This window comes from Crocodylus siamensis, chromosome 1 (assembly GCF_052110815.1).
Source record: "Crocodylus siamensis isolate JL-2025a chromosome 1, ASM5211081v1, whole genome shotgun sequence".
In the NCBI taxonomy this organism is placed as follows: Eukaryota; Metazoa; Chordata; order Crocodylia; family Crocodylidae; genus Crocodylus; species Crocodylus siamensis.
The window spans coordinates 373,888,348-373,914,828 of NC_143395.1; the positions used below are offsets into that span (position 1 = coordinate 373,888,348).

The window sequence follows — 26,481 nt, forward strand, 5'->3', positions numbered from 1 at the left end:
TATTGTACCACATACAACTTGGATACTGACTACATATTGACATCTGGCTAAAGGCAGGGAAGGGAATGCACAAATAAAGATGACTCAGCTTGTATGTGGACAGCTCAGTGACAACCTTTCCTAAAAAATAAAGAAAATGTTAAGATGCATAAGGAATGGGAGGGAGAATGATAACAGAAAGTTGCAGAAAACATACCACGACTGTACAAATTGAGTTTCACTCTACCTGGTATCTGTAGAGTCAGTCATCCCCTCTCAAAAAAGATATTTCACAACTAAAAGTGTTCCAGAGATGTGTCATAAACAGGGTTGATGTGAGGTAACCTGTTTTTGAGGGTGTTTCTAATGCATATGAATAAGTAACATTTTCTCTGTGGTGTTAACAGAGTCTCTTACGAAAAAGGACATGGTAATGTTTCACAAGGAGAAATTGAACTGACTCTGTTACTATTTTCCACAGAGAAACCTTTCTCAAAACACACCAGTTAGTGCTTTTCAACACAGCATTTGTAGATAAGTGCACATGATGATTGTTTGCTCAGAGCTGCTTTCCTTTCCTCAAGAATCCCTTCCAAAAGTTTATATATGAATCTGTTGGAGCAGTGGTCCATCCTCATGTTGTAGGCTCCAGTTGACCATAATTCCCTACCTTGGAACTGAAGTGTGTGTCTATTCTAGGTAACTGATGTGAAAGTTTTGCTAAAAGGATATACCATAACTCAAGCATGTCTCCTGGAAAAAGACAGAGACACAATTCCAGTCTGTCATTGCAGCTTAAGATTCCGTTTACTTAATATATATCCTAATGCTGTGTAACTCAACAACAGGAACATGAGGAGGGGAATTTACAACATGGCACAGGACATAATGGAAGAAAGGAATTGACTCCTTAGCATATGTCTGTACCATTTCCAGCAGCACAGCTCTCAAGCATACTTCAACCACATACTCCTACTCCATCTGCCCCAATCCTATCTCTGAGGATGCTTTTGCCTCCTCAAGTCTGCCAGAGTCAGAGATTTGAAGAGCAGTAATGGGAGGTAACCCTTAAGGCAGCATCATTGCCTTATTTGTTGTGTTTTGAGTAAGAGTGTGAGGGCACCCTTTGAGAGCACCACTCCCAGGGGTGCTGCAGAAGCAGTATTGACCGATGCTTTTACTGACCAAGCCACAAACATTATTTAGAGTTAGAGAGCAGGGATGATATCCCATTGTAGGGAATTTGTGTCAGGTCTCACCTGGAAGCAAACTGTACTGGTTGAATTATAAATAGTGCAAACTGGATGTTGATGAACATACTAGTTATTGAAATAAACAAGCATTAAAAATCTTAAGGATTGCATAAATGAGGAGAATAGCTGCAACTTCAGATTGCAGAACCACTGGCCATCATCTCTGAAAACGCATGGTGATTAGGAGAGGTCCCGGATGATTGGAGAAGGGCAAGCATGGTGCCCATATTTAAGAAAGGGAAAAAGGAGGATCCAGGGAAACTATAGACGAGTCAGCCTCACCTCAGTCCCTAGAAAAACCATGAAACAGATCCTCAAGAAATCCATTTCTAAGTACTTGGAGGAGAAGAAGGTGATTAGGAACAGTGAGCATGAATTCACCAAGGGCAAGTCATGCCTGACCAACCTGATTGCCTTCTATGATGAGATGACTGGCTCTGTGGTTGTGGGGAGACCAGTGGATGTGGTTTACCTTGATTTTTAGCAAGGCTTTCGATACAGTTTCCCACAACATTTTTGCAGGCAAGCTAAGGAAGTATGGGCTGGATGAATGGACTGGAAAGTAGCTAGAAAACTGGTTGGAGCATTTGAGCGGGTTCAGAGAGTAGTAATCAATGGCTCAATGCCTAGTAGGCAGCTAATATCAAGTGGAGTGCCCTAGGGATCAATTCTGGGGCAGGTTTTGTCCAATGTCTTCATCAGTGACCTGGAAGATGGCACAGAGTACACCCTCAGCAAGTTTGCAGATGACACCAAGCTGGGGGCAGTAGTAGTAGATGTACTGGAGGGTAGGGCTAGGATTCAGACTGACTTAGACAGATTGGAGGACTGGGCCAAAAGGAATCTCATGAGGCTGAACAAGGATGAGAGCAGAGTCCTGCAGTTAAGAAGGAACATTCCTGTGCACTGGTACAGGCTAGGGACTGACTGGCTGGGCAGCAGCTTTGCAGAAAAAGACCTGGGGGTTACAGTGGACAATAAGCTGAATATGAGCCAACAGTGTGCCCTTGTTGCCAAGAAAGCTAATGGCATGCTGGCCTGCACTGGTAGGAGTGTTGCCAGTAGGTCAAGGGAAGTGATTATTCCCCCTATTTAGAACTGGTAAGGCCACATCTGGAGTACTGTGCTCAGTTTTGGGCCCCCCACTGCAGAAAGGATGTGGATAAATTGAGGGAGTCCAGTGGAGAGCAACAAAAATAATGAGGGGACTGGAGGACATGACTTATGAGGGCAGATTGAAGGAACTGAGCTTATTTAGTCCAGAGAAGAGAAAACAGAGGGGGGATTTAATAGCAGCCATTAACTACCTGAATGAGGGTTCAAAAGAGGATGGAGCCAGACTGTTCTCAGTGGTGGCAGATGACAAAACAAGGAGCAATGGTCTCAAGTTGCAGCAAGGGAAGTTTAGGTTAAATATTAGGAAAAATTTTCTCACTAGGAGAGTAGTAAGACACTGGGACAGGTTACCCAGAGAGGTGGTGGAATCTCCATCCTTGGAGGCTTTCAAGACCTGGCTAGCAAAAGCTTTGGTTGGGATGACCTAGCTGGGTGGGTCCTGCTTTAAGCAGGGGGTTGGACTAGATGACCTCCTGAGGTCCTTTCCAAACCTAATTTTTTATGGTTCTTTGATTCAGTGGCAAAAATAAAATTAAAAGAACTGTCAGTTGTGTACCTCCAGGGTAGAAACTAATCAACAAGAGCATCAGGAAGAACTGTAGCCTTTCGGTAAGTGTTGCACCACTCATTACATAGAGTCTTGTTTTCTGATTGGCTGCTGTTGGGAGCAGGGGATTCCATGCCACTTTGACTGTTTGTTATGAAAATTCATGTGTTTCTGATTTGTGATTTTAGAGATGTTGGCTGGGATTGTTAGAATGTTACAAGGACTGTGTACTGTTTCAGAGCATTAGTATCCTACCCAGAACAATACGGGCACTCGGTATGCGTTCTATATAGCTCTATTCTGCTTGAACCAGATTGTACCTATAGTCACGTCTCTTCTCCGTTTAGAGAGGGCGCTCTTGTAAAGAGAATCTCATTATAAAAACCCTTGTTCCCTGAAAACCTCTCACAGCTTGATGATGCAGTTGTCACCATGGAGATTTCATTTCCACAGAAAAGAATGAATTTTTTGCAGTTCTGCTTTTAAAATGTGTAAACAGCAGATACCTTCTAATGCCTTTGTCTAAATCATTGTCTTGGACCGGAAACTTGGAAAGGAAGTACTTATATGTCGATGGCAAATTTAATTTTTTCATAAACAGCCTGATCTTCAGGGATGAGATGTGCGTAATGAGAGCATATGAATAAAAAACACTGAGTCAAGGACAATAGGGAGGGAAAAGTTTGGTTAGATTTGAGGGAATTATTAAAACATGCTTCTCTGTATTTCAGCTAAAGTTTAATTTTTTTTAATTCCTTTTTTTGTTTTTGCTTTTAAGGAGCAGAACAAGATAGCTGTAAAATTTGCATTTTAGTCTTTTTAATATTGAGCTTCTACAGATATGCTTTTCCCCCCCCCCTTTTTTTTTTGGAGGCATGGCTGCTATACCTAGCCATCTCCTTTTACAATAATGCCCTGTAAAAGGGGTGAGGCAAGCACAGGGTGGTTGCTGCCTGATCCAAAGAAACTATGAAGCCATTCTGGGTACATTACTTTGCTGATTTTCCTCAGGCATAGTCCCCTCAGGGAAGTCCTTTGATTTAACTCATATACAGGAATCCTCACATATACATCATGGCATTTCATTTTAATCACAGAAAAATGTGGATTTGGGGTTAATTTTTATATTTGTTAATTGGGGATTTTTTTAGATCAGAGAAAACCAGGTTCCCTGCTCATATATAACTGACCTGAATAAAGCACTGGAAAATATGTTGTAGGGAGCAATCCTGCACTGACTCAGAGTCCAGAGGAGAGCCACACGCATGATCAGAGGTCAGGAAAACAGATCTTACAATGACAGGCTGAGAGCCATGGGACTCTTCAGCCTGGAAAAGCGTAGGCTCAGGGGTGATCTGATGGCCACCTATAAGTTTATCGGGGTGACCACCAGGATCTGGGGGAACGTTTGTTCACCAGAGCGCCCCAAGGGATGACTAGGTCAAATGGTCACAAACTCCTGCAAGTCCGTTTCAGGCTGGACATAAGGAAGAATTTCTTTACTGTCCGGGCCCCCAAGGTCTGGAACAATCTGCCAGCGGAGGTGGTTCAAGCACCTACATTGAACACCTTCAAGAGTAAATTGGATGCTTATCTTGCTGGGATCCTATGACCCCAGCTGACTTCCTGCCCTTTGGGCAGGGGGCTGGACTCGATGATCTCCTGAGGTCCCTTCCAGCCCTAATGTCTATGAAATCTATGAAATCAAAGATGAACAAGATGACATAAGAGGTCTCATCTGTTTCTATAACTGTTCATACGTATTATCATTTTAATACTATAGTAGTAGTAGTAGTAGTTTGTTTACAGCTATTGCTGACATAGTACAGTAGAGTGAACAATAAATTAAATATAACAATAGTTATGTAATTCATTAGTTTTGCTAAAACATACAGAAAGATCCATTCTACCAGTTTACACAAAATTAAAAGAACATAGTATATGACTGAGAGGAAAAAAGATAAAAAGAAGCAATCAAAACAAAACAGGGGAATTGTATTTGATTTTGGCCCTTATTCTTTGTGCATGTAATGCAAACACACCTAAGTACTATAAAGCAGGCTTCAAATTGCTGGGGAGAAGCCAGATATGTTTTTTCTTCATTATCCCAGTATTTAAACGTTCCATTTTCCTCTTATTTCTCCAAAGAACAAACAGGACAACAAATAGTGACTTAAGTCATCTATCTCATTCTTCCCACAAGAACATATTCTCCCCGAATATGAAGTTTGACATCACCTGCCCATGACTTCAGATTTCATTTGAATGAATCTTAATCTATTAATGGCCTTTCATTGTTTATAGTTTTTCACCACAGACAGGCAGGTTCTTGGCCAAACTGTATTAATTGTAAAACCATCCCTGTCTGCATGCTGGCATCTGTAATACTGAGGCTCCCAATACACATTGCATGTATTGTGTAATTAACTGGTTAATTGTGCAGTTACCTGAAGACCAGCTACACATGCAAGGTACTTATCATGCCACAAAAAAGTTCCAACCAGCTATACATTTGGACCTCGAAAATGTGCACCAACTTTATAGCTGGTTGCCATCAGGCTTTAATTTGTACATGTAGCAGGGTCTCCCATCCATCTGGGAGGCCTGTGAACTGTGGGACTCCAAGCCTCAGGGTTACACCATGCCCAGATGGGGCTAGAGGTCCCAAAATTAAGGAGAGTCTCAGCTCCAGCAGCTGCAGATGCTGAGTCCTGGCAGCACAGCTCCTGGTGCCAGGACCCAGATGGGTTCCAGGAGCGATAGAACGCAGTTCTGATGTCCCAGCCTCTGGGGTGCATGGAGTTCCCAGGTCTGGGAGATTGCAACTGCCATAGTCTTCCAGCCTTGGGGACTCCCCACAATTTCTGGACTTAAAGATCACAGTTGCTGCCCTGATCTCCCATCCTTGGGACTGTGTGAAACCCCAGGGGCTGGGAGATCATGGTTGCTGCAATCTCCCAACCCCAGGGGCTTCACGTACTCCCAGATTGTGGTAGCTGTATTTCCCAGCCACAGGGTTATGTGGAACGTCCCCATGGCTGGATGCCTCTGGAGCTGTCAGTTTCAGGAGCTTGCTTCTTCCCGATGCAGGGGGAGCCTGGGTTTGGGCTTCCTCTGCACTGCCAATAAGGGATGATGGGATCTAATGTGCAATCCCCCAATTGCACCTCCTGCCATGCATGTGTGGATGTGCATGTGTGAACATGCAAAAGTGTGGATTGTGCATTAGATTCTATTTGTGCCTTTACATGAACGTGTAAAGGAGACCTTAAATTTGTGTCTTGTTTTTTAAATATAGCGTAAATATTGAGTCAGTGACTCAGTACATTTCCCAGGCCATTACTCTGGAGGAGAGTATAAATGTTATTTAACTACCCGAACAAGGGTTTATTTGGAAAAGGAAGGAATTCTAGACTGCACTTTGATCTTTTACACCTACCAGATACCCTAATTTTCATCCCGTAGTTTAGAGTTCTTCACTGTGTTAAGGTGCTCATGTTTATAAGTTTGGGTTCAGTGTGTGTGACTGTTTCCTGATGTCCCCACTCCCCCTGTAGAATTAGGTAGAGATAAAAACTGCCTTAAAAACCCATTAGAATTTTTTTTCAGTTCTTTTGGTGGACCGTAGGGTGGACACCCCAAAATTCTACTCCATACAATAAAATGGATTCTATGGACCGTAGTGCCATCAGAACCACTCTTCTGCCCATCTTATTATAAAAGGATAAATCTTCACCCAAGGCTTGTTTTCTCTAGTGTTTACATTTTCAGTGTGCTTATTCCAGCTCAGATTTTTGCTAAACTAGATGTTAAGATATTTAAAAGAAGCTACCATCTTTAGTTTTTTTTCCTGTAAAGGTCAGATTGAGGCCCCCATGATGATGGAACAAATGGGGCAAGGGCAAGTGCTGCTCAGCCAGGGCAGGGTGCAGGATGGACCCATGGGCAGCTCATTTGGAGGGCATGGGGGATGGGAGGGGTGGCTCCCCATGCTGTATGAACACCAGGGAAGGCATGTGGGGCATGTGCCCCCTGGATTTGTGTGCAGGGCAAGGGCAGGCTCCCCACTCTAGCCTCTTCCTGGCACGGGGAGCTGGGTTGAGGCTGTGCTCAGGGCGTGTGGCAGCAACGCTGGGAAGGGGAGCTGTGGGGTGGGATACAGTTAGCCCAAAATTTGTCAAAGCCCCCTTCCCCTCAGTGTTGCCACCTGCCCTGTCCCTGCCCACCCCAAGTGCAGCCCCAGCCCACCCTCCTGCCAGAAAGAGGCCAGTGCAGCCCCCAGCCCTAAGCCTGCAGCCTGCCCTTGCCCTGCACACAGATCTGGGTGGCACATGCCCCCATGCATACCCCAGGGGCTTGTGCAGCAGAAGGAGCTACTCCCTGCTCCCCCCCCGACCCATGAGCCTAGATGAGCTGCCCATGGCTCCATCCCACACACCGCCCCCACTGGGCAACTCCTTCCCCAGCCCCAGCCCCAGCCCCGCTCCCTCCCCCACCATGGGGACCTTCATCTGCACCTTTCCCATGTCCCTTACCCCCCCACAAATGTACCAGCTAGATGCTGCTGTCCAAGCTGCCCAGCTGCATTTCTGGCCACATGCATGCTGGGGCTGCACGTATGCACGTGGCTTTTATCTGTGACATTATCAGCCACATTGGCCAAAAAAAGCCGATTGTCAAGAATGTCAATTTTCCTTTTTTGGTGCCAATACAATATGGATCAATATACTGGTACACCTCTATGAAGCTCCTTTTACAAATTGTCTTTTTACATATTTAGATGCTAAAAAGTGCAATGCTGAGCATGGTTCATGCAGGAATAGGCTTCTCTAAAACCAGTCAGCTCTTGTCCCAGTGTATTATTTTCAGAAATCCATGTCTGCAGATGGAAAAAATAAATGCCTCCCAAATATTTTGTCAGAAATACACATAAAATTAATAGGGCGATATGACTCAATCTCTTATCACCATTTTAAAAACTTGGGACTATTATAGTTTCATTCCAATGCTTTGAATAAATGCCTTCTAAAATAATTATATTAATCTTGGTCAACATTTGGACATCATCAGTCAATGAATTACTTGACTATTTGTGGGGAAATAAAGACAAGACTGGGGGCCCTTCCATTTCTCTGTTAGGACATATATCATCTTACTTGAAATTCAGAGATGAGCTAATGACATTCTTATAGCTTAATAGATAAAATTCCTTCACCATTTGAGATTAAATTGTTAAAGTTATTTTTCAAAAACAAGACCCATTTATCTTCGAGAATATATGCAACAGGAAATAAGCTAATTTTTTTTGGCCTTTTGGCTATAATTTGCCAAAAATGTTGGTTATCGTTATTTTTCCCAGCAGCTACCACTTCCTTCCATAGCCTATTTGGTATTGGGTTTTTTTTTCCTTTCTATTTATTATTTATAGTTTATTTTAATCTTGATTTGTTGAAAGCTAGCACAGTCATTTTTAGACTTGTATTTTTTCCAAGGCATCTATTAAATAAGCTTTAGATTTGGAGCACTGCTCATCATACCATACTTCGTGCCACTGACTCCGTCTATACCCAATAAACATGCTCTCTCTTTTGATGGCATTTTCCAATTATTGGGCAACTGCTTCATATTGTGAATTTTTTTCTTGGGGTTCTTGTAGTTTGAGTATATGAGATAAGAGACCTGCAAAAGTACCTTTGAACAGAGCAACACATTTTCTCATAACTCATCATTCCATTGAATTTTCTTTCTACTGGCTTCTTATAAGTTGGGAGGCTACTTGTATAGTTTTGGGGGGAAGACTCCCCATAAGATTCTTATGGAATTTTTAGAGAGAGGGAAAAATGGTCACTTTCTATACATGGTAAAATTTCAAATGATTTATATTTATACCACATATGTGGTTCTATTTATATATAATCTATCATGCTTGCTCCTTTAATCAAAACAAATATGAGTGCCCCAGGTACCTCTTTACTAGTTCATTAATTAAGCTTTCTAAAATTCACTTGACTTTCAAGAGGTGCTGCCTTCCTTTATTTGGTTTCTTATGATTAGGATCTACCTAAATTGCACTGAGATAAAGTAAAAATCTTAGTCGGCTTATGACACCAAGCACCATTTTTGCAGTCTTTTGGTGGCAAGTGCTGCCCCCACCCACTGATTGGCTGAGAGGGCTGCCTTTTCTGTGGTCCCACCTTTGCCATTGGTTGGTGGAAGGGACAGGGCACACGAAAGGCAGCTCTTTTGACCAATCAGTGGTGGCGGGAAGAGCGCTTATGCCAGAGGCTTCTTCCCCATCACTGTGAGGCTGGGCTGCCGCAGCTACTGGCTCCCACTGGAGAGCCTAGCATTTTATTTTTAGTAAGGCTTTTTTTTCCTGGCAATTCCATGCATAATCGCTGAAAATGCCTTTTTTCATGGTGTTTGCAGAAATCACTGTTTTTCAGTTTCTGTGAAAATTATGAAACCATGGCTTGAGTATGCCCCTACTTATGACAGGATTGCTGGGATGATTCCCCAGACTTCATTTATAACCTCTTCATTATCACAGGCCAGCCAGTGTCATGCTTTGGCTGCTGGCCAAGCTCTGAGCTACTGGATCACCACTGCTGCTGCTGCCCTGGGAGGCTCCTACTACCCCATTAAAGGCTGCTAGGAGCAGCACAGGTGCTGCCCCCAGCCTCCCCTACCCTACCTGGGACAATTTTCCCTGCACCAACCCCATGTGCAGGGATGTATGCAGTGACAAAAAGCAATGGGACAAATTTCTTCTGCTACTCTCTGGGCCAGAAGCCCAGCAGCAAATGTAGCCAAGCAGGTAGGTTAACCCTTCTCTGCCAGCTTCCCTGAGGCAGACAACATGGGCAGCCACAAGTAAGTAATGCCCCAGGGGCAGGGGAAGGCAGGAGGTAGGGGGAGCCCTGGGGATGAAGGGGGCCTGGGGAAACCCTGGGGAATGGGAGGGGTCAGGGCTTCTTATCATTCAGTCCTCTAGGCCCCTGCTGGCCTGAAATGTGGCTGCTCCAAACTTGAGCTAGCAATAACACCCATCAACATTAGTGGGGCTCACAGTGTAACATATAACAAGGCCCTCACAGTGGCAAGAGCTCTCTTTACCAAGACTTTAGGAATTCCTTTAGGAATTCCTTCCTGAGGGCACACTGGATCTTTAGCACTCAGCTGATAAACAGGTGTTGACAAAAAAACCAGGTGTTGTGCAATGAAATAAGCAATACAATGAAATAAAATAAAACTGAGTAATAGAAATTAAACTAAAAGTTACATAAATTATCAGCATTTAAAAACAGATCAAGTTAAACAAAGTAAACATATTTCAGACTTACACACTGGCCAGTGCCTTTGAGCTACCACCTAGAGCAGCAGCAATTTATGAAGGAGGAAGGTCCAACTCACCCAGAGGAGACAATTCTTCAAATGTAGTCCCAAGCAAACTCTTCATTGCAGCTCCAGTGAATAGTTTATTTGGAACTTCAAAGTGTTTGTAAGTAGTTGTACAAAACAGAGAAACAAAGGCAATGGTCACATACTGACAAAGAAGAGGTCAAGAGAATCATGCAGTTGTCTTCTCTCTCAATCACAGGCACAAACTCTGAGAGAGACTTGTGTTTCTGTTAAGCCAGTTTAATGTCCCATGTTCTCTTTCTGCTGTGCTTCTCCTTTGTTCCCTGGGTTTTGTTTGCACTTGCATTGATTTTAAAATGGCCTAGTTTTGGCTTAAACCTGTTTCTTACTAAAGAAGACAGTTTCATATTTGACTTCAGACTCCATATAGCCTTCTACATTGGTTTAAGTGACTTTTATTATTTAAATCAAACCTATAGTAAAGTATAGTTCCCCTTTGTGGATGAACAAGCTCTGAATGTATAATTAATGCTTATTGATCTACTTGGTTGCATTTGATACAGAGCTCAGTGCTGTGTAAAACACTAAAGCACTACAGCAAAGACAGTACTCCAGCTACTGTCTCACCAATGCTGAGTAGAGTGGAAGAATTACTTCCTTGGTTTTGCTGCAGATGCATTGATTGATGCATGCCAGAGTATTATTTGCCCTGGTGGCTACAGTAAGGCACTGCGGGCTTATATTCATACCATGGTCTGTTATTACCCCCAGGTCCCTTTCGTTCATAGTACTGGTCAGTTTGGCGCTGCCAAACCTATAGGTGTGTTGGGGGTTGTTCATCCTCAGGTGAAGCACTTTACATTTCTCAATGTTGAACTTCATCTGGTTCCAACCCACCCAGCTTGCTAGCCTGTCTAGATCCACCTGTATCTATAGCCTATCTTCAAGTGTGACCATGCTTCCCCATAACTTGGTGTTGTCTGTGAACTTGGCCAGTGAGCTCTTCAATCCCACATCCAAATAATTGATAAAGATGTTGAAAAGCACTGAACCAAGCACTGACCCCTGTGGGACACCACTGCCCCCTTCTTGCCAAGATGATGCAGATCCATTTATTATAACTCTCTGGGTCCTACCCTGTACCCAGCTTCAGACCCACCTAACTGTCTCGCAGTTAAGCCCACAATCCTCCAATCTTGCTGTGAAAACATGAGATACCAGATCAAAGGCTTTTTGGAAGTCCAGGTATACCATGTCAACCTGCTTTCCCGTGTCTGTGGCGAGTTACCTCATTGTAAAAGGAGATGAGGTTGGTGAGGCAAGACCTACCCGCAATGAAACCATGCTGGCTGTCATTCAGAATCCCACCTTCTGCAAGCCTATTGCATATAGACTCCTTCATGAATTTTTCCAGGATTTTCCCTGGGATAGAAGTTAGGCTAATTCACCTGAAGTTACCTGGGTCTTCCCTCTTCCCCTCCTTGAAGATGGGGACAACATTGGCCCTCTTCCAGTCCTCAGGAACTTCTCTGGAGTGCCATGAGTTTTGGAAGAGTTTCGCCAGGGGTTCTGCAATGACTTTGGCCAGCTCCCTCAGCACTCTCAGATGGAGTTCATCCAGTCCTGCTGAATTATATATGTCTAATTTCCTTAATTGATCACACACCAGTTCTATGGCAATAATAGGAAGACAGTCATTCCTGCCCTGTTCATTTTGTACCCTATATAGCATGATTTTCCCCTTTGCCCAGTGAAATACTGAGGCAAAGTAGTCATTCAGTCATCCATCTTTGCCAGTGAATTTTTTTCTTCAGTGAAGTCAACCAGAAAGTTGACTTCCCCTCCCTGCTTCCCCTCCTCCTGCTTTCCATGGCTAGGAAGATCTGATTCAACTGGGCTCTCTTCCAGTATTTTGTGAAGCTTATGAATAAATGCTGTTCATAGACCTCTGCTGTCTGAATGCTGCTACAACCAGGCTTTGGTTATGAAATCTAATGTCAGTGAAGTTTCTGAAAGAATTGTTCAACTGATCTGGCTGCAAAACCCTTATCTAATCTATATTTCACACTGTGTCTGTATTTTTTTTTTTAAAGGCAAGTCAGATTAGAAGCTATAAAAACAGGATCAGAAGGGCCAAAAGACAGGAGTTGGGAATACTGCCAATTTTCTGCTGTATGGCTAGCAAAATAAATTAACAGAATGGAAACATTACACCTGTTGTTAAAAACAAAGTGAACTTGATGCAATAGAAGCTATTGCTAAAGGATATTGAAACTAGGAGAACTAAACTATATTCTAATCCTGATGTCTTACCAAGTGTTTTTTTTTCCTTTTGCTCAACACTAGAAGTAAAGTTTCACACTGATACTGACTTGATTATTCAAAGATACACCTTCAAAGTGGTTTAGTGGGTACTGTTTAGGGGAAATGAAGGGAGCAGTGATAGAGAATGTGAGCTGCTTAAAGTGGAGCAATTTTTCCCCAACTCAGTTACGTCATATCGATTTCCTCAGGCTACTTTCATTGTCATTCAGATTTTGTTGAAATAACCATAGTAAATACTGCCTACAAAACTGTTAGCCAATTTTAATGGCTGTCAAACAATATAAATGGGAACTGCAAAAGCAAATTAATTGTCCAGTAACTACAGAACACCATCTTGTGCATAAACAAAAAGCCCTTACCTCATTCCACATTGATACATTGTATAATAAATGTGACAGTTACAGCGCTCTATCTTCTTTATCTCTCTGTTCTGGCACTGTCCATAAAAGTGTTTCTTACTTGTAACAGATGGTCCGAACACTGCTTTGAAATGCCTCTGGAGAAGAATCCCTGTTGATTTCATTAAATGAGAAGAGCTTTCATACAGATGTAGACAGGGAAGGATTTATTGTTTTTATAATTATTATGAGAGATCCCACATTGAGTGCATTCCTTTCCTTTTCTCTTGCAGGTGATGTGCCTTCAGGATTTCTTTGGTGACGATGACATTTTTATTGCTTGTGGACCAGAAAAGTTCCGTTACCAGGATGATTTCTTGCTAGATGAAAGTGGTAAGAAGGTGTCTTAAAATGTTCAGAATTAGAAGTGCGGGCAGCTTTCCAGGTTATGCAAAATTAGACCAAGACTGCATCAGCTCAACCTACCCAAGTTGTTTTGATAGTGAATATTCATGTCTTTTCTTTCATTCTGTTTTCTAATACTGAAAACAGGAAAATGAAAGTTGACAGCTTACAATGCAGTTAACATGGGCAAATTATCAGCTAACTCGCAAAAAAATCTTTATCTAAAACCAATTTTGTAATTTTCACAGGAAATAGTGCTGTGGGTCACTAAACTATTTTATGTGATCTCTTTCAATTAAAATAGATTTTAATGGCTGTTTCACAAGTTTTTTCTTAGTTCGTCTCTCATGTAAGTGTATACTGGTTCCAAATCAAAAAATTGTTTAAAGCCATCTCACTTCTTCCTGTACCCACATAGGTTCTTAGAATCTGGATTTAAGTAACAACTCACCAACTAGCAGGAAATAGAAAGCTATTTCTATATACATAAGCTAGATAAAACTAATATATTTAGATGAACTCACCTGAGCAAATTCAATGAGGTCTGTGTGTCATAGAGTCTGACTGATATAGTAATATCACTGAAGCAAATAGACCTTAAAGGAAAACACATGTTTCTTGTTGGAGCCTGCCTGCATTTTAATAAAGAATGTTTCCAAGTGCTGGACCATGAATAGTAACCAACCCCCACCTCCCCACACACAAGTCTAAAGCATGAGGAAAGGTTGCCAGTTAATTATCATTAATTTCTGATGCAGATCAGAACTTGACTAAAGGCTTGTTTTTCTTTCTGTTGTCTTGATCCTTGTTCCTGTAAGCCCTTCCCTCAAAAACTAGATGTATGTCTATATAGTGCCAACTTTTCTTGTCTCTATGCTATTTGTTATAAGTATGCAAGGTCTGACAGTACAATCCACTGGCCAAATAAAGAGAAATGTCCTGACCACCATTGTGGTTATGTCTGAAGATTGCTACTTTCCAAGCAAAATACATATTCAAAATGCAAAAGAAAATCCAGTTGTATATGCCTGGTTAATCTAACAGATAGAGAGGTGTCTTGGCTTAGCAAGCAATTCCAGCTTTTTATAGATTATGAAAAATCCTTGGACAGTGTCTGTATACTGTTCTTGGAGATGAACATGAAAAAGGAGGTAGGTAAGGAAAGTGACATTCAAATTAGAGAAACAAAAAATGACTTCCAAATAAAATTTGCGTTACCGAATGAATAAGCAAGCTGCATACAAGTTTTCCTTGTCCAATATCGAAGCATCTTTTGAGATGAAATATGGCCAGATTAGAAGCACTAAGTTTAGGACAGGACTTGAAAATGCAAGGGAAATTCAGTAAAGCATCAGGGCAGTTTTCCATGTTGGAACAGCAGTGCTAACATCACCCTGACTTACGTGAAGAGTGCCAGGTGATCTTTCATTGTGACCATTTTATGTCTTTTGATAGATGATGCCTGCATCTGCACAACGTCCTAGCACCATCCTGTGGCATTCAGTGCTGACTCAGGGAAAATGTTGACTATATACTGTATTTTCGTTCATATAGCCCACACACTGATATAACCCACACCGATGTATAACCAGCAGAAAATTGTATTTTCAGAAAATAGTCCATGTATAGACTGCACCCATGTATTCCCCGCACCTGATAGTGTTGGTGCTGAGGGTGGTTTTAAGCCTATTAAGCCTGAGAGGTGCTGGCCCCGGTGGCGGGCGCTCGCTGCCGACATGTGGGGACCGGGCTCTCACCACCCACTTGCAGCCGCCCCCTGAGACATGGCTGCAAGTGCAGGCTCTGCTAGGCATGGCGGACAGAGCTGGAGCTGGAGCCAGGTAAAAGTAGTGCTAATTGCTGCAGGGGAGGGGAGGGGAGGGATGAGGAGCTGCGAGCCGGGGGGGGGAGGGGGTAGCTCCTCATCCCTCCCCTGCCCTGCAGCAATTAGTACCACTTAAAGGTGATTCTAAAGACTCTGCATAGCCCACACCCTTGTATAGCCCGTACCCATCCATCATGTTTGTAAAAACTTATGTAGCCCGCGGACTATATGCGTGAAAATATGGTACTTGACAAAACTCTTTCTTGTAGTATGTAGATATTTCTTGGGAGTCTCATGTCAAAGTATAGGCTTGGCTTGACTCTGAGTTTGATTTGCTCACTCATCACCCTGCCTGCAAATAACCAGTGCCTTTTTGGGAACATTTACACTTAAGTTTGTATTGAATTAAAAGCAACTCTCTGGCCTTGTTAAAATTTACCAGACTGAGGTTGGTTTTGTTTTGTTTTCTAATAGAGAAAATTCTAATGAATATTTACAGTTTTTGCATTGGTTTTTAGTAAACAAAAGAAAATTTGATCCTAGAATAAACTTTGGGTTCTTTGCAGGATGTGAATTTTTTTTCTGCTACTTAGCTCCACGTTTTTCTAGGATTTTATAACACTGAGTTTGCCTAAGTTGCCTACAGTTAATGGCTGACATACCCACCCACACAAACTAGAGATCAATCTCCCTAAACCTCTCAAGCTGTTACAATTTAAAGAAGTAAGATTGAAAATATCACTGTTTTCTCAATCTCTTTTTTTCAAAGCAGCAGTGTTTTTTAATCATGCATTAAAATTACTAGGAAATGTACAAGTTTCTCTCCTAATGTGTGAGACTTGGCAGGTCTGCCTCTGCATCCCTTGAATGCAGCTGGAAATATCACTAAAATAAGCTTTTTTCTTCCCCTTTACATTTCCAGTACTTCCTGATTTCAACCAGATTAGAAATACCATGAGAGTTTACAGTTTTAATCATCTGGCCAGAACGAATGTGAAGAGGTGCATGATGGCTACAAAATGAGGAAAAGTGAGGGAAGAGGGCATTTAGCTCAAATATTTTAGACTATAGGTAGGCCTGCTGTTTCTTTAATCAGGTAATCAGATTTAATCAGATAATGCCCTTATCTTAAACCTTGGTGTGGACTATCAAATAGATTTTCTGTGCCTGATCAGGCTAGTTTCCTAAAATATAAAGTAGAAACCACACCAACAATAGGCTGCTTGGTTTCTCATGTACCTCCTCTGGTCAACTTTCTCTTCCTAGCCTATCACAGAGCCAGGCCTAGCACAGATCGGGACTTAGTTAATTACACACTGAGTGTATCTGCCTGAGATACTGACTAATTAGCTCCACAGTAAATGTCTCAACCGCCTACACATGTGCCCCTACTAGGGTGCAGGAAAAGATTACGGCAGCAGCACACGTGCAGACACCAACCTGGCTAGCTAAAACATGAGGGTGTTCCAGTGTAGGTGTTGTTTATACTGAAGTATCTCAGCCAGACCCTCTGCAGCACATTGAGCCCAGTCGGAGCAGCTCCGGGTTGGCAGGCTGACTACCAGGGCCCCATGCCATCCAGGGCTGCTCTGACCAGGCTCTATATGCTGCACATAAATAAACTCCGGTGCTGATTGCTCCAGAGTTAATTCCTCCTGGGCACACATTCAAATTACATGCCTGGGAGAAAAAGCGTTGGAGTTTATTCATGTGCACTAATTGTCCTGTAGATTCACCCACCCAGTTGTTTTAACTTCTAGGTTTCAACCTCTCCCATACAAGTGTTACATACTCCTCCACACCCAGGCCTCATTGCAAGATCACAGCCTCTTTCTTGTTTTTAACTCATATGAAAAACCTTCCCATACACCATCAGGGATGATTTGGTAGAAACCTTTAATTTTTTGTATCCTTCAAAGAGGGAAAGAAGCACTGCAAGTAGAGTACTTTTACTTCCTGTTCTTTACATTAACTTCTAGGGAAAGTTTTTCATGTAAAACACACCACTTACTTTGTCCATTACTCAGTAAATAAGAGCGTCATGACTGCCAAACTTACGGGTACCAATATAACTATTTAACCTAACTTGTAGATATCATATTCAGTTGCCATTCCACAAGTAAGAGGGTAGATAAGCCAAAGATATGGGTGGGTTGATCATAAAATGAAAATCTAATATTTAGTAACTAAGCAGTATTTTTATTAATTATTTGACCTCATTTCAAACTTTACACTTAAAGTCTTGCTTGTAGCTACCTTTAGCTTTTGTAAACAGTGATTTGTGCTGTATTATGTACCATGTATGTGGTGGATCTTTCATATGCCAGCTAATGTAAGCGTCTTTCTTAAAGAGGCAGATTGACCATTTTTGTGATGTTACTTGTTTGCTGGCAACAAAATTAGCTACATCAGTTATGGCTAGGGACCTACCTAATTTGCAAGGGCTGCCCCCCAGAAAGTGGGCACAGGCAGCCATTTCACGGGTGGAATGTGGTGGGCCCCCACACCTCTGGCTGAGGGACCTCAGTGGCTATGCCCCTCATTGCTGAGCTGCTATGTCCAGGAGGGGCTTTCTAAGTTGGAGCTGTATTTTGGTGGGTAGGGACAGCCTGGTTGTGGTAGGGGTGGGTAAAAACAGCAGAGTCCTGGGGCTATGGAGGGTGACTGGGCTTTCCCAACCTAGGGGCTAGGTTAGGGGATGTGTGTAAGCATTCATTAGGTTGGGTTAACCCATTTTAGGTCTGGTTAACTCAGAGGCAGATAAAATTCGGTTCACAGGCTGGATCTGGCCGGCCAAGCACTTTTATCTGTCCCACAGGGCCCCCCAACAAATGGTACCCCACCTAGTCCTTCCGCCCATGAGGGTGGGAGTGAGGCAACCATGGGTACACGCAGCCCAGAAAACATACCCTATTGCCTGGCTTCCACCCTAGTGTGCAGAAAGGCCCAGCCAGCCAGAACGCAGCTTCTGTGTGGGGCTGCTGCTGCCACAGCCCCCTGGACCTGCTCGCTTCCCCGATTTCATAGTTTCTAGGGTCAGAAGGGACCTGAGCAGATCCTCTAGTCCGACCCCCTGCCATGGCAGGAAAGAATACTGGGGTCAAATGACCCCAGCAAGAAGTTCATCTAACCTCCTCTTAAACACCCCCAGGGTAGAAGCCAGCACCACTTCTCTTGGAAGCTGGTTCCAGACCCTAGCCACCCTGACCGTGAAGTAGCGCTTCCTGATATCTAACCTAAACCTACCCTCTGCCAGCTTGTGACCGTTATTCCTGGTCACTCCTGGCGGTGCTTGGGGGAACAGTGACTCCCCCAATGCCTGCTGATCCCCCCTGACTAGTTTATAACAGGCCACAAGATCCCCCCTCAGCCTTCTGTTTTGGAGGCTGAACAGGTTCAGGTCCCATAGCCTCTTCTCCTAGGGCCTGCCCTGTTGTCCTGTGATCATACGTGTGGCCCTCCTCTGGACCCTCTCCATGCTGTCGACATCCCTCTTGAAGTGTGGCGCCCAGAACTGGACCCAATACTCCAGCTGCGGCCTGACCAATGCCGCATAGAGGGGGAGGATCACCTCTTTGGACCTGCTTGAGATGCATCTGTGGATGCATGACAAGGTGCGACTGGCCTTCCTAACTGCCTCCCCACACTGCCGGCCCATGTTCATCTTGAAGTCAATGATGACCCCCAGATCCCTTTCTGCCTCCGTGCTGACAAGAGGGGAGTTCCCTAACCTGTAGGTATGGTGCCGGTTGTTCCTCCCAAGGTGCATCACCTTGCACTTGTCTGTGTTGAAACCCATCCTATTCTCGTCCGCCCACCCTTGTAACCTGTCTAGGTCTGATTGTAGCCTGTTGCATCCTTCCAATGTTCCCACGTCCCCCCACATCTTAGTGTCATCAGCAAATTTTGAACAGGGTGCTTTTTACCCCCTCATCCAAATCACTGATGAAGATGTTGAAAAGTGCGGGCCCGAGGACCGAGCCCTGCGGAATACCAGTGCCCACGTCCTTCCAGGTTGAGAAGGACCCAACCCAGTTGGTGACCCATTTGACTGTGTGGGTATCTACACCACAGCCCCCCAGTTTCTTAATGAGAACGGGGTGAGAGACGGTGTCAACAGCCTTCCGGAAGTCCAGGAAGACTATATCCACTGCTACCCCTGCATCTAATGGTCTGGTGATCTGTTTGTAAAAGGCCACCAGGTTGGTCTGACAGGACCTGCCACTGATGAACCCGTGTTGGTTGTCCCTAAGCATGCAGTCCCCTGCTGGCCCCTCCTGGATGTGTGCCAGCATAATTTTTTTGAACAGCTTGCGTGGAACGAGGTAAGACTAACCGGCCTATCGTTTCCCGGGTCCTCCTTCCTGCCTTTTTTGAAGATGGGGACCACGTTGGCCCTCTTCCAGTCCTCCGGTACCTCACCAGAGCACCATGAGTGCTCGTAAAGTTGTGCCAGGGGACTTGCAATGACCTTGGCCAGTTCCTTTAGAACTCTAGAGTGGATATCATCTCGGCCTGCTGACTTGAATGCGTCCAACCCCTCCAGAAGCTCCCTAACTAAATCCTCGCTAACCCGTGGCCCAGGTGTGCCTCCCCCGGGGCCCGAGGGGGGCCCAGCAGGGAGGTGGCTGTTCTGGTCCCTACTTAGGAAGACGGAGGCAAAGAAATAGTTAGACATGTTAGCTTTGCCATCTGGTGTGATGACGAAGTTTCCCAATGCGTCCTGCAAAGGCCCCATCTTACCCGGGACCTTCTTTTTACCCCCTATGTATTTAAAAAAGGACTTCTTATTGTCCTTAATCTGGGAAGTTAGTCTCAGTTCCATCTCTACCTTGGCCTTCTTAACTACCCCCCTACATCCCCAAGCAACTACAGAATAGTCCTCCCTGGTGATGACCCCTTCTTTCCATTGGGTATAAGCCTCCTTTTTAGCAAGGAGACATTCCCAGATGCTTTTGGTGAGCCACGGAGGCTTGTGTGCTCTCCTTCTCCCTTTGATCCTCATTGGGATTACCTTTCTTTGGGCTTGGAGGATGATCTCCTTAAGGAGAAACCACTCTCCTTGGACACCTGGCTCCCCTCCCCTCCGGGACCTCAGCGCTTCTCCAACTATCCTCCTTAGTTCATTGAAGTCTGCCCTCCTAAAATCTAGGGCTGCTGCCTTACTGCATGCCTTTGCCACCTTGCGCTGGATGATGAATTCCAGCAGGTGATGATCGCTGTCGCCCAGGTGGTCGAGCACCCGCAGCCCCCTCACCAGGTCCTCACCCGTGGCCAGCACTAGGTCCAACAAGGCATCCCCCCTGGTGAGGCTGTGCACCTCCTGGGTTAAATGGAGGTCCTGAACTCTGGCCAAGAACCTACGTGAGCGTTCAGACCTGGCTGACTGCTCTTCCCAGCAGATGTCCCCATGACTACCACATCCTTAGCCTTCACTACCTCTGTGAGCTGACCCAAGAATTCCTGGTCAAGCTCTTCTCCCTGGTTGGGAGGTCTGTAGTAGACTTCCACCGTTAAGTCCCTTTCCCCTCGACTGCCTTGTACTCCAACCCAAAGCACTTCAGGGTGCCTCTCCCCTGACTCCTTGCTTATTAACGAGGATGTGTATTCCTCCTTAATATAGAGCGCCACGCCCCCACCTCTCTTTCCTATCCTGTCCCTCATGTACAGCCTATAGCCCTTGACATTGACCGCCCAGTCATGCGTTTCATCCCACCACATTTCCATAATCCCCACTATGTCCGGGCTGGTGTCAGCCAGCAGGAGGGTGAGTTCCTTCTGCTTGTTGCCCATACTATGAGCATTTGTGCAGAGGCATTTGAGGGTGTCCTGGATTGAAGTATCTATTAAATGGCTACCACAAAACAGGTCAAATGAAATATCTCCTTCCCCCACTCCCCAGTAAAGTATAACAAATATAGAATGGCTGAATATGAAAATTAGTTTAGATTACTTATCAAGACTATAAAATATTATAAAACCAAAATAAAGGATAATGGCAAGATGATATCTTGTTAAAATCACAACTTTATGTTGATAGAGAACCTACTCTGCAAGATCTAAGGTGTTCAGTTGAGTTTGTACAAATTGCTCTTTGTTTAGCACTATAAGAGCATTAGTACAAAGTATTAAGGTAGGTGCATGTTAATCTCTTTGTAACTTTATTTTCACATTTAGTAAATGTTGGTTGAATGCTTTGAACATAGTACAGGGTTGTTGGTTGTGGCTGTGTTGGTCTGAGGACATAGGCAGACTGGGTTCTTTGGATAAATGTGATACTTTTATTAGGCCAACTAAGTAATTGGAAAAATTGTTCTTTGCAAGCTTTTGGGCACAAAGACCCTTCTTCAGGAATTGGAGATTAATTTATTTTTTATTAATTATTTTAATAAACATTTTTTAATTAACAAAATAAATCCTTGAAAACTTTTCAGATGTTTTGGGGCTTGGGGGGGAGGGAGGTTGTTATATTAGTCAACATTTTGGATCCAACATTTTTGTTGTCTTTCTTAATAGGCCCTAGAATATTAGTATTACTCAAATAATAGGAGGACAAATTCCCTACGAGTCACTGTTTTCATGGAGTTTTAATACCTTAATTGTATATATAAATGCAGAAAGCACAGTTCTAATTTTAATGGCTAGTTCCATGGACAGACACTCTCCATGCCTGAAGAACGGTATTTGTGCCTGAAAGCTTGCAAAGAACAATTTTTCCAACTATTTAATTGGTCTAATAAAAGATATCATGTTTACCCAAAGAACCTTGTCCTCCTTGAACTTAATACATAACAGTGATAATTTTAAGGTGAAAGAATTTGTCCTGGATTGAAGTATCTATTAAATGGCTACCACAAAACAGGTCAAATGAAATATCTCCTTCCCCCACTCCCCAGTAAAGTATAACAAATATAGAATGGCTGAATATGAAAATTAGTTTAGATTACTTATCAAGACTAGATAGTCATGTTAGGGGAAAAGTGATGGAAATTACTCTTTTCCTGAATCAGGAGGAAGATTAAGATTGGAAACCTTGGAACTTAATTTCACCTTGCTTTTTGCTGACCTACTTTAGTCTTTAGCTTTACTTCTCTATGCCAGCTGTACTCTACCAGTCATCTTGCCAGTGGCTGATACTGTGCCAAGAAAATCTGATTCCTAATGTGCATGTGCATGTCCTCATGCATAGGTGCACACTCAGTCAGAAGTATCATGTTTATTCCTGTTAATAACTGTCAAGTTTCTGTAACATTGATTATGTCCTGCCTGTTAGAGAGAGAAAGGGCAGATGGGAATTGTGATTGATTTTTCCTGTCTTAAAAAACTCAAACGGATGAATTAAGCGGCTTTTTCTCTGGACTCTGGAGGAGAACGCACTGGCTGACTTTTTCTGCCCCCATCAGAAAATGACACTTTAGCGGTAGGGAAAAGATGGTGGATTCTGGGGATTCAGACATAGAACTGTACTTTCAGCAGAGGCATAAATTCAAGGTTTTTTAGCTCAGCATGATATGTTCAGATGTCAACAACTGCCAGGATTTAGACATGGATATTCTGTAGCTGAGGCAGAAACAAATGAGGGCATGATAAGCTAATGCCCTGATCACATACACTGAACTTCCACTTCAGGAGAAAGTTAACTCTCCCCAGTATGTGTTCCTGTGTGATGCAAAATGGTCCTGTTTTACAGTGGCTCAAAGTACATGACAGAATTCCAGAGCTCATTATTGATTCTCTGTGTATCTTTAGTGTTGAACAATGTCTTGAATTGTAGCTTGTTTTTTGAAAGCAAATGAGCTCCAGAGAAACCTATGCTCAAGTAAAAAGTTAAAATCAGAGTTGTTCCAATTATTACTATTTCATAGTTTCACAGTTTCATAGTTTCTAGGGTTGGAAGGGACCTGAGCAGATCCTCTAGTCCGACCCCCTGCCATGGCAGGAAAGAGTACTGGGGTCAAATGACCCCAGCAAGGTGTACATCTAACCTCCTCTTAAACACCCCCAGGGTAGGAGCCTGCACCACTTCTCTTGGGAGCTTGTTCCAGACCCTAGCCACCCTGACCGTGAAGTAGCGCCTCCTGATGTCTAACCTAAACCTACCCTCTGCCAGCTTGTGACCGTTATTCCTGGTCACTCCTGGCGGTGCTCGGGGGAACAGTGACTCCCCCAATGCCTGCTGATCCCCCCTGACTAGTTTATAACAGGCCACAAGATCCCCCCTCAGCCTTCTGTTTTGGAGGCTGAACAGGTTCAGGTCCCGTAGCCTCTCCTCCTAGGGCCTGCCCTGTTGTCCCGTGATCATACGTGTGGCCCTCCTCTGGAGCCTCTCCATGCTGTCGACATCCCTCTTGAAGTGTTGCGCCCAGAACTGGACCCAATACTCCAGCTGCGGCCTGACCAATGCCGCATAGAGGGGGAGGATCACCTCTTTGGACCTGCTTGAGATGCATCTGTGGATGCATGACAAGGTGCGACTGGCCTTTCTAACTGCCTCCCCACACTGCCGGCCCATGTTCATCTTGAAGTCAATGATGACCCCCAGATCCCTTTCCGCCTCTGTGCTGACAAGAGGGGAGTTCCCTAACCTGTAGGTATGGTGCCGGTTGTTCCTCCCCAGGTTCATCACCTTGCACTTGTCGGTGGGTGCCCCTACAGCACCATTGTCACTGTGTCATCATTTAGTACTTCTTAAAGGGCAGGGTCTAAGAACGCACACATACACATAGTAAAAAAGGGCAAGTGTACTTCCTAAGGGAAGTACTAAGTAACAATGCAGTAACAGCCATTACTGCACCGTGCTGGCAGTGCAGTTATTTGTAACCGCTACATCACCATAGCAACATGCTGTAGTGAGAAAGTGCATTGCTACAGCGATATAGCTGTGGCATCACCGTTTGTGCTCACCAACACTATGTCAGTGTATCATGTTGCTACAGTGGTGTAGCATCTTGCGTATATGCAACCTTTAGGTATCAATATTCTATATTAAACAAACCCAGTATGTAACCCAGAGTTCAGTGGCCTATTTTCATGGGGGTGGAGGGGAGGTGTTCATGTTCTTAGACCTTGCCCTTTTTTACTTTTCAGGAAACATTTGTTAGTTCTGGATTTTTTTTATATAGGTGTTCATTGTTTGAACATTTTATGCAAATGTATTTCAGCCTCCCACACTGAGTCTACGAGATATTTCTTTTGATGTTAATTTTAATAGAGAGCTCCATGCACAAATTTAGGAGCCTGGATATATTACCTGTACAATTTATATACATAATGGGACAAATTCTCAAATACTGGCTCTCAAGTCATCTTAACTGTAGCCATTTCTCTAATACAATTCAACTTTTCTGTCTAAACATCCTTCTCAATGTAGAATTAGTCAGTTATAATCCATGGGCCTGTTTCTGCTTCTTGAGTTTATAACTGTATGTTTTATGAACAGGAAGAAGGATATCAAAGATTACAAGATCACATGGGCTATTACCATATAGACCTACACACACATTTAAATGTTGCTTACTCTCCACTTTTCATCAGTGTTCCTGCAAACAGTTACTTCTGTGTACATTCACAGAAAGTATGGATTATATAATGTATTGTATTATAATATTGCATCCAGTCCAACCAAATAAGATGGCTACAATTAAAGCTGTTGAATCAAATATTAATATATTTTTACCGCATTCACTAGCTTCAATGTCTTTAATTTTTTTTAAGTGACTGAAGTAACAAACAATAAATTAGGACTGGTCAAAAGATCTATTTCATTTCAATTAATTATTTTCTCTTAGTTTATTTTCTATTAATTATTTGGAATAAAAATTATTTTTGAGTTGAGAAAAGAAATCTTTGAAAACTTTTCAGGTGTCTTGGGTTTTGGGGGTTTTTTTGGTTATATTAGTCAACATTTTGGGTCCAACATTTTTGTTCTCTTTCTTAGACACTAGAATATTAGTATTACTCAAATAATAGAAAGACAAAGTCCCTACGTGAGTCACTGTTTTCATGAAGTTTTAATGACTTAATTGTATATATACATGCAGAAAGCACAGTTCTCATTTTAATTGCTAGAGCTCCATGGACAGATATGGGAGTCTAGATAACATGTAAAGCTGGTATGCATAATAGAACAAACCTTCATAAGTTTGTGTGCAACTAACCAAAGTAGACGCATATATAGAACAAGCTTCCATGACCTGTAGTTCACTTCATCAGATGCTACAGTTCATGAAAATGTGTGTTATATATATATAGATGCTACAGATCATGAATTTTGTGTGTGTGTGTGTGTACGTATATATCCCTGCTCACCTCTTCACCTCTCTCTCTCTCTCTCTCTCTCTCTCTCTCTCACACACACACACACACACACACACACACACACACACACACACACACACACACACACACACCCCCCCCGGAGAAGTGGGTCCCAAGGAACTTGAGCTGAGAGTTTTTAATAAGGTCTGTTGGGCCAATATTCATGGTCACAAAAAATTCTTAGGTAGGACTTGGTGGAGCAGGGGAGTCTTAAGTTTTCTGGTTCACTTTACATGGGAAGAGAAGGATCCAAGTGCTGCCACAGCGGAATTAGTTACTGGTTGAGCTACAATTATAACAAAGGCTACATCCAAACTAGGTGAGGACTTTGTGGTATAATCACCCATGCATGGGACTATGAACTCAGCCTGCAGGCCAAGGGAGAGAGAGAATCTGAATGCTCCCTCCCAGGCTGGAGTGCAAAAGCAAAGAACAGTAGGTAGAAGTGTCCTGTGAGCTGCCTGTGACTTTCTCCACTTTGTAATTTTGTTCTGTGGTGGGATGATCACAACACAAGAAAACCTTTTGATTTCAAAAAGCTTTGTGTGTATGAGGGGGGTGTTTCTGTTCACGTTATAATTTCTTTCTTGTACTGCTGGTTTGTCAATTTAGTCTTGTAGGATATGAGTATAATATTGAATAGGTTATTCTTGCTTACATTTACCATGTTCTTTGCATCCTTCCTAATCAAGGGACAGCTAGAATCCACAAAAGGAAATGCCTTTTGCTCTGTGCTAAAAGATTCGTTGACCATGAAGAACAGAGCTACTTCATTTTCTCCAGGCATCTTGAGTTTGATTCTTGTTTCATCATGTGAAAATCTGAGCACTCTGTGCTGTCTATTAAACTCTGTTAAAATGTACCCTTATGGGTGTAAATAGGTGTTCCATTTCTCCTGGGAGAAAGCATTTTGTCTTGGGGTTCTACAGATGTACAAGCCCATTGTCCCACAAGAATTACGTGACAAGTACCTGAGGGTGAAGTTACACATTATACTTGGACCATAGTAAATCT

General features: G+C 43.2%; 1 protein-coding gene and 1 long non-coding RNA gene across 4 annotated transcripts in view; one reads left to right on the forward strand and one right to left on the reverse strand.

Annotated features, from left to right (window-relative positions):
• LOC149875090 (uncharacterized) overlaps nt 1-13,201 on the reverse strand; it is a 32,061-nt gene extending 18,860 nt beyond the window's left edge. The window contains exons 1-2 of one of the 2 annotated variants that reach the window (XR_016439164.1): nt 12,942-13,201; nt 10,309-10,383 (exon numbers count right to left, since the gene is read on the reverse strand). This is a non-coding gene — a long non-coding RNA (uncharacterized LOC149875090). Of the gene's footprint in view, nt 1-10,308; nt 11,884-12,941 lie in introns of both variants that reach the window. The other variant, XR_016439163.1, reaches the window with a different exon arrangement.
• Nucleotides 1-26,481, forward strand: part of DCLK1 (doublecortin like kinase 1) — a 405,319-nt gene that overhangs the window by 188,734 nt on the left and 190,104 nt on the right. For both annotated transcript variants that reach the window (XM_090027476.1, XM_090027468.1), the window contains exon 4: nt 13,214-13,313. In XM_090027476.1, the coding sequence (XP_089883602.1) occupies nt 13,214-13,313 (100 nt within the window). The remainder of the gene's footprint in view (nt 1-13,213; nt 13,314-26,481) is intronic.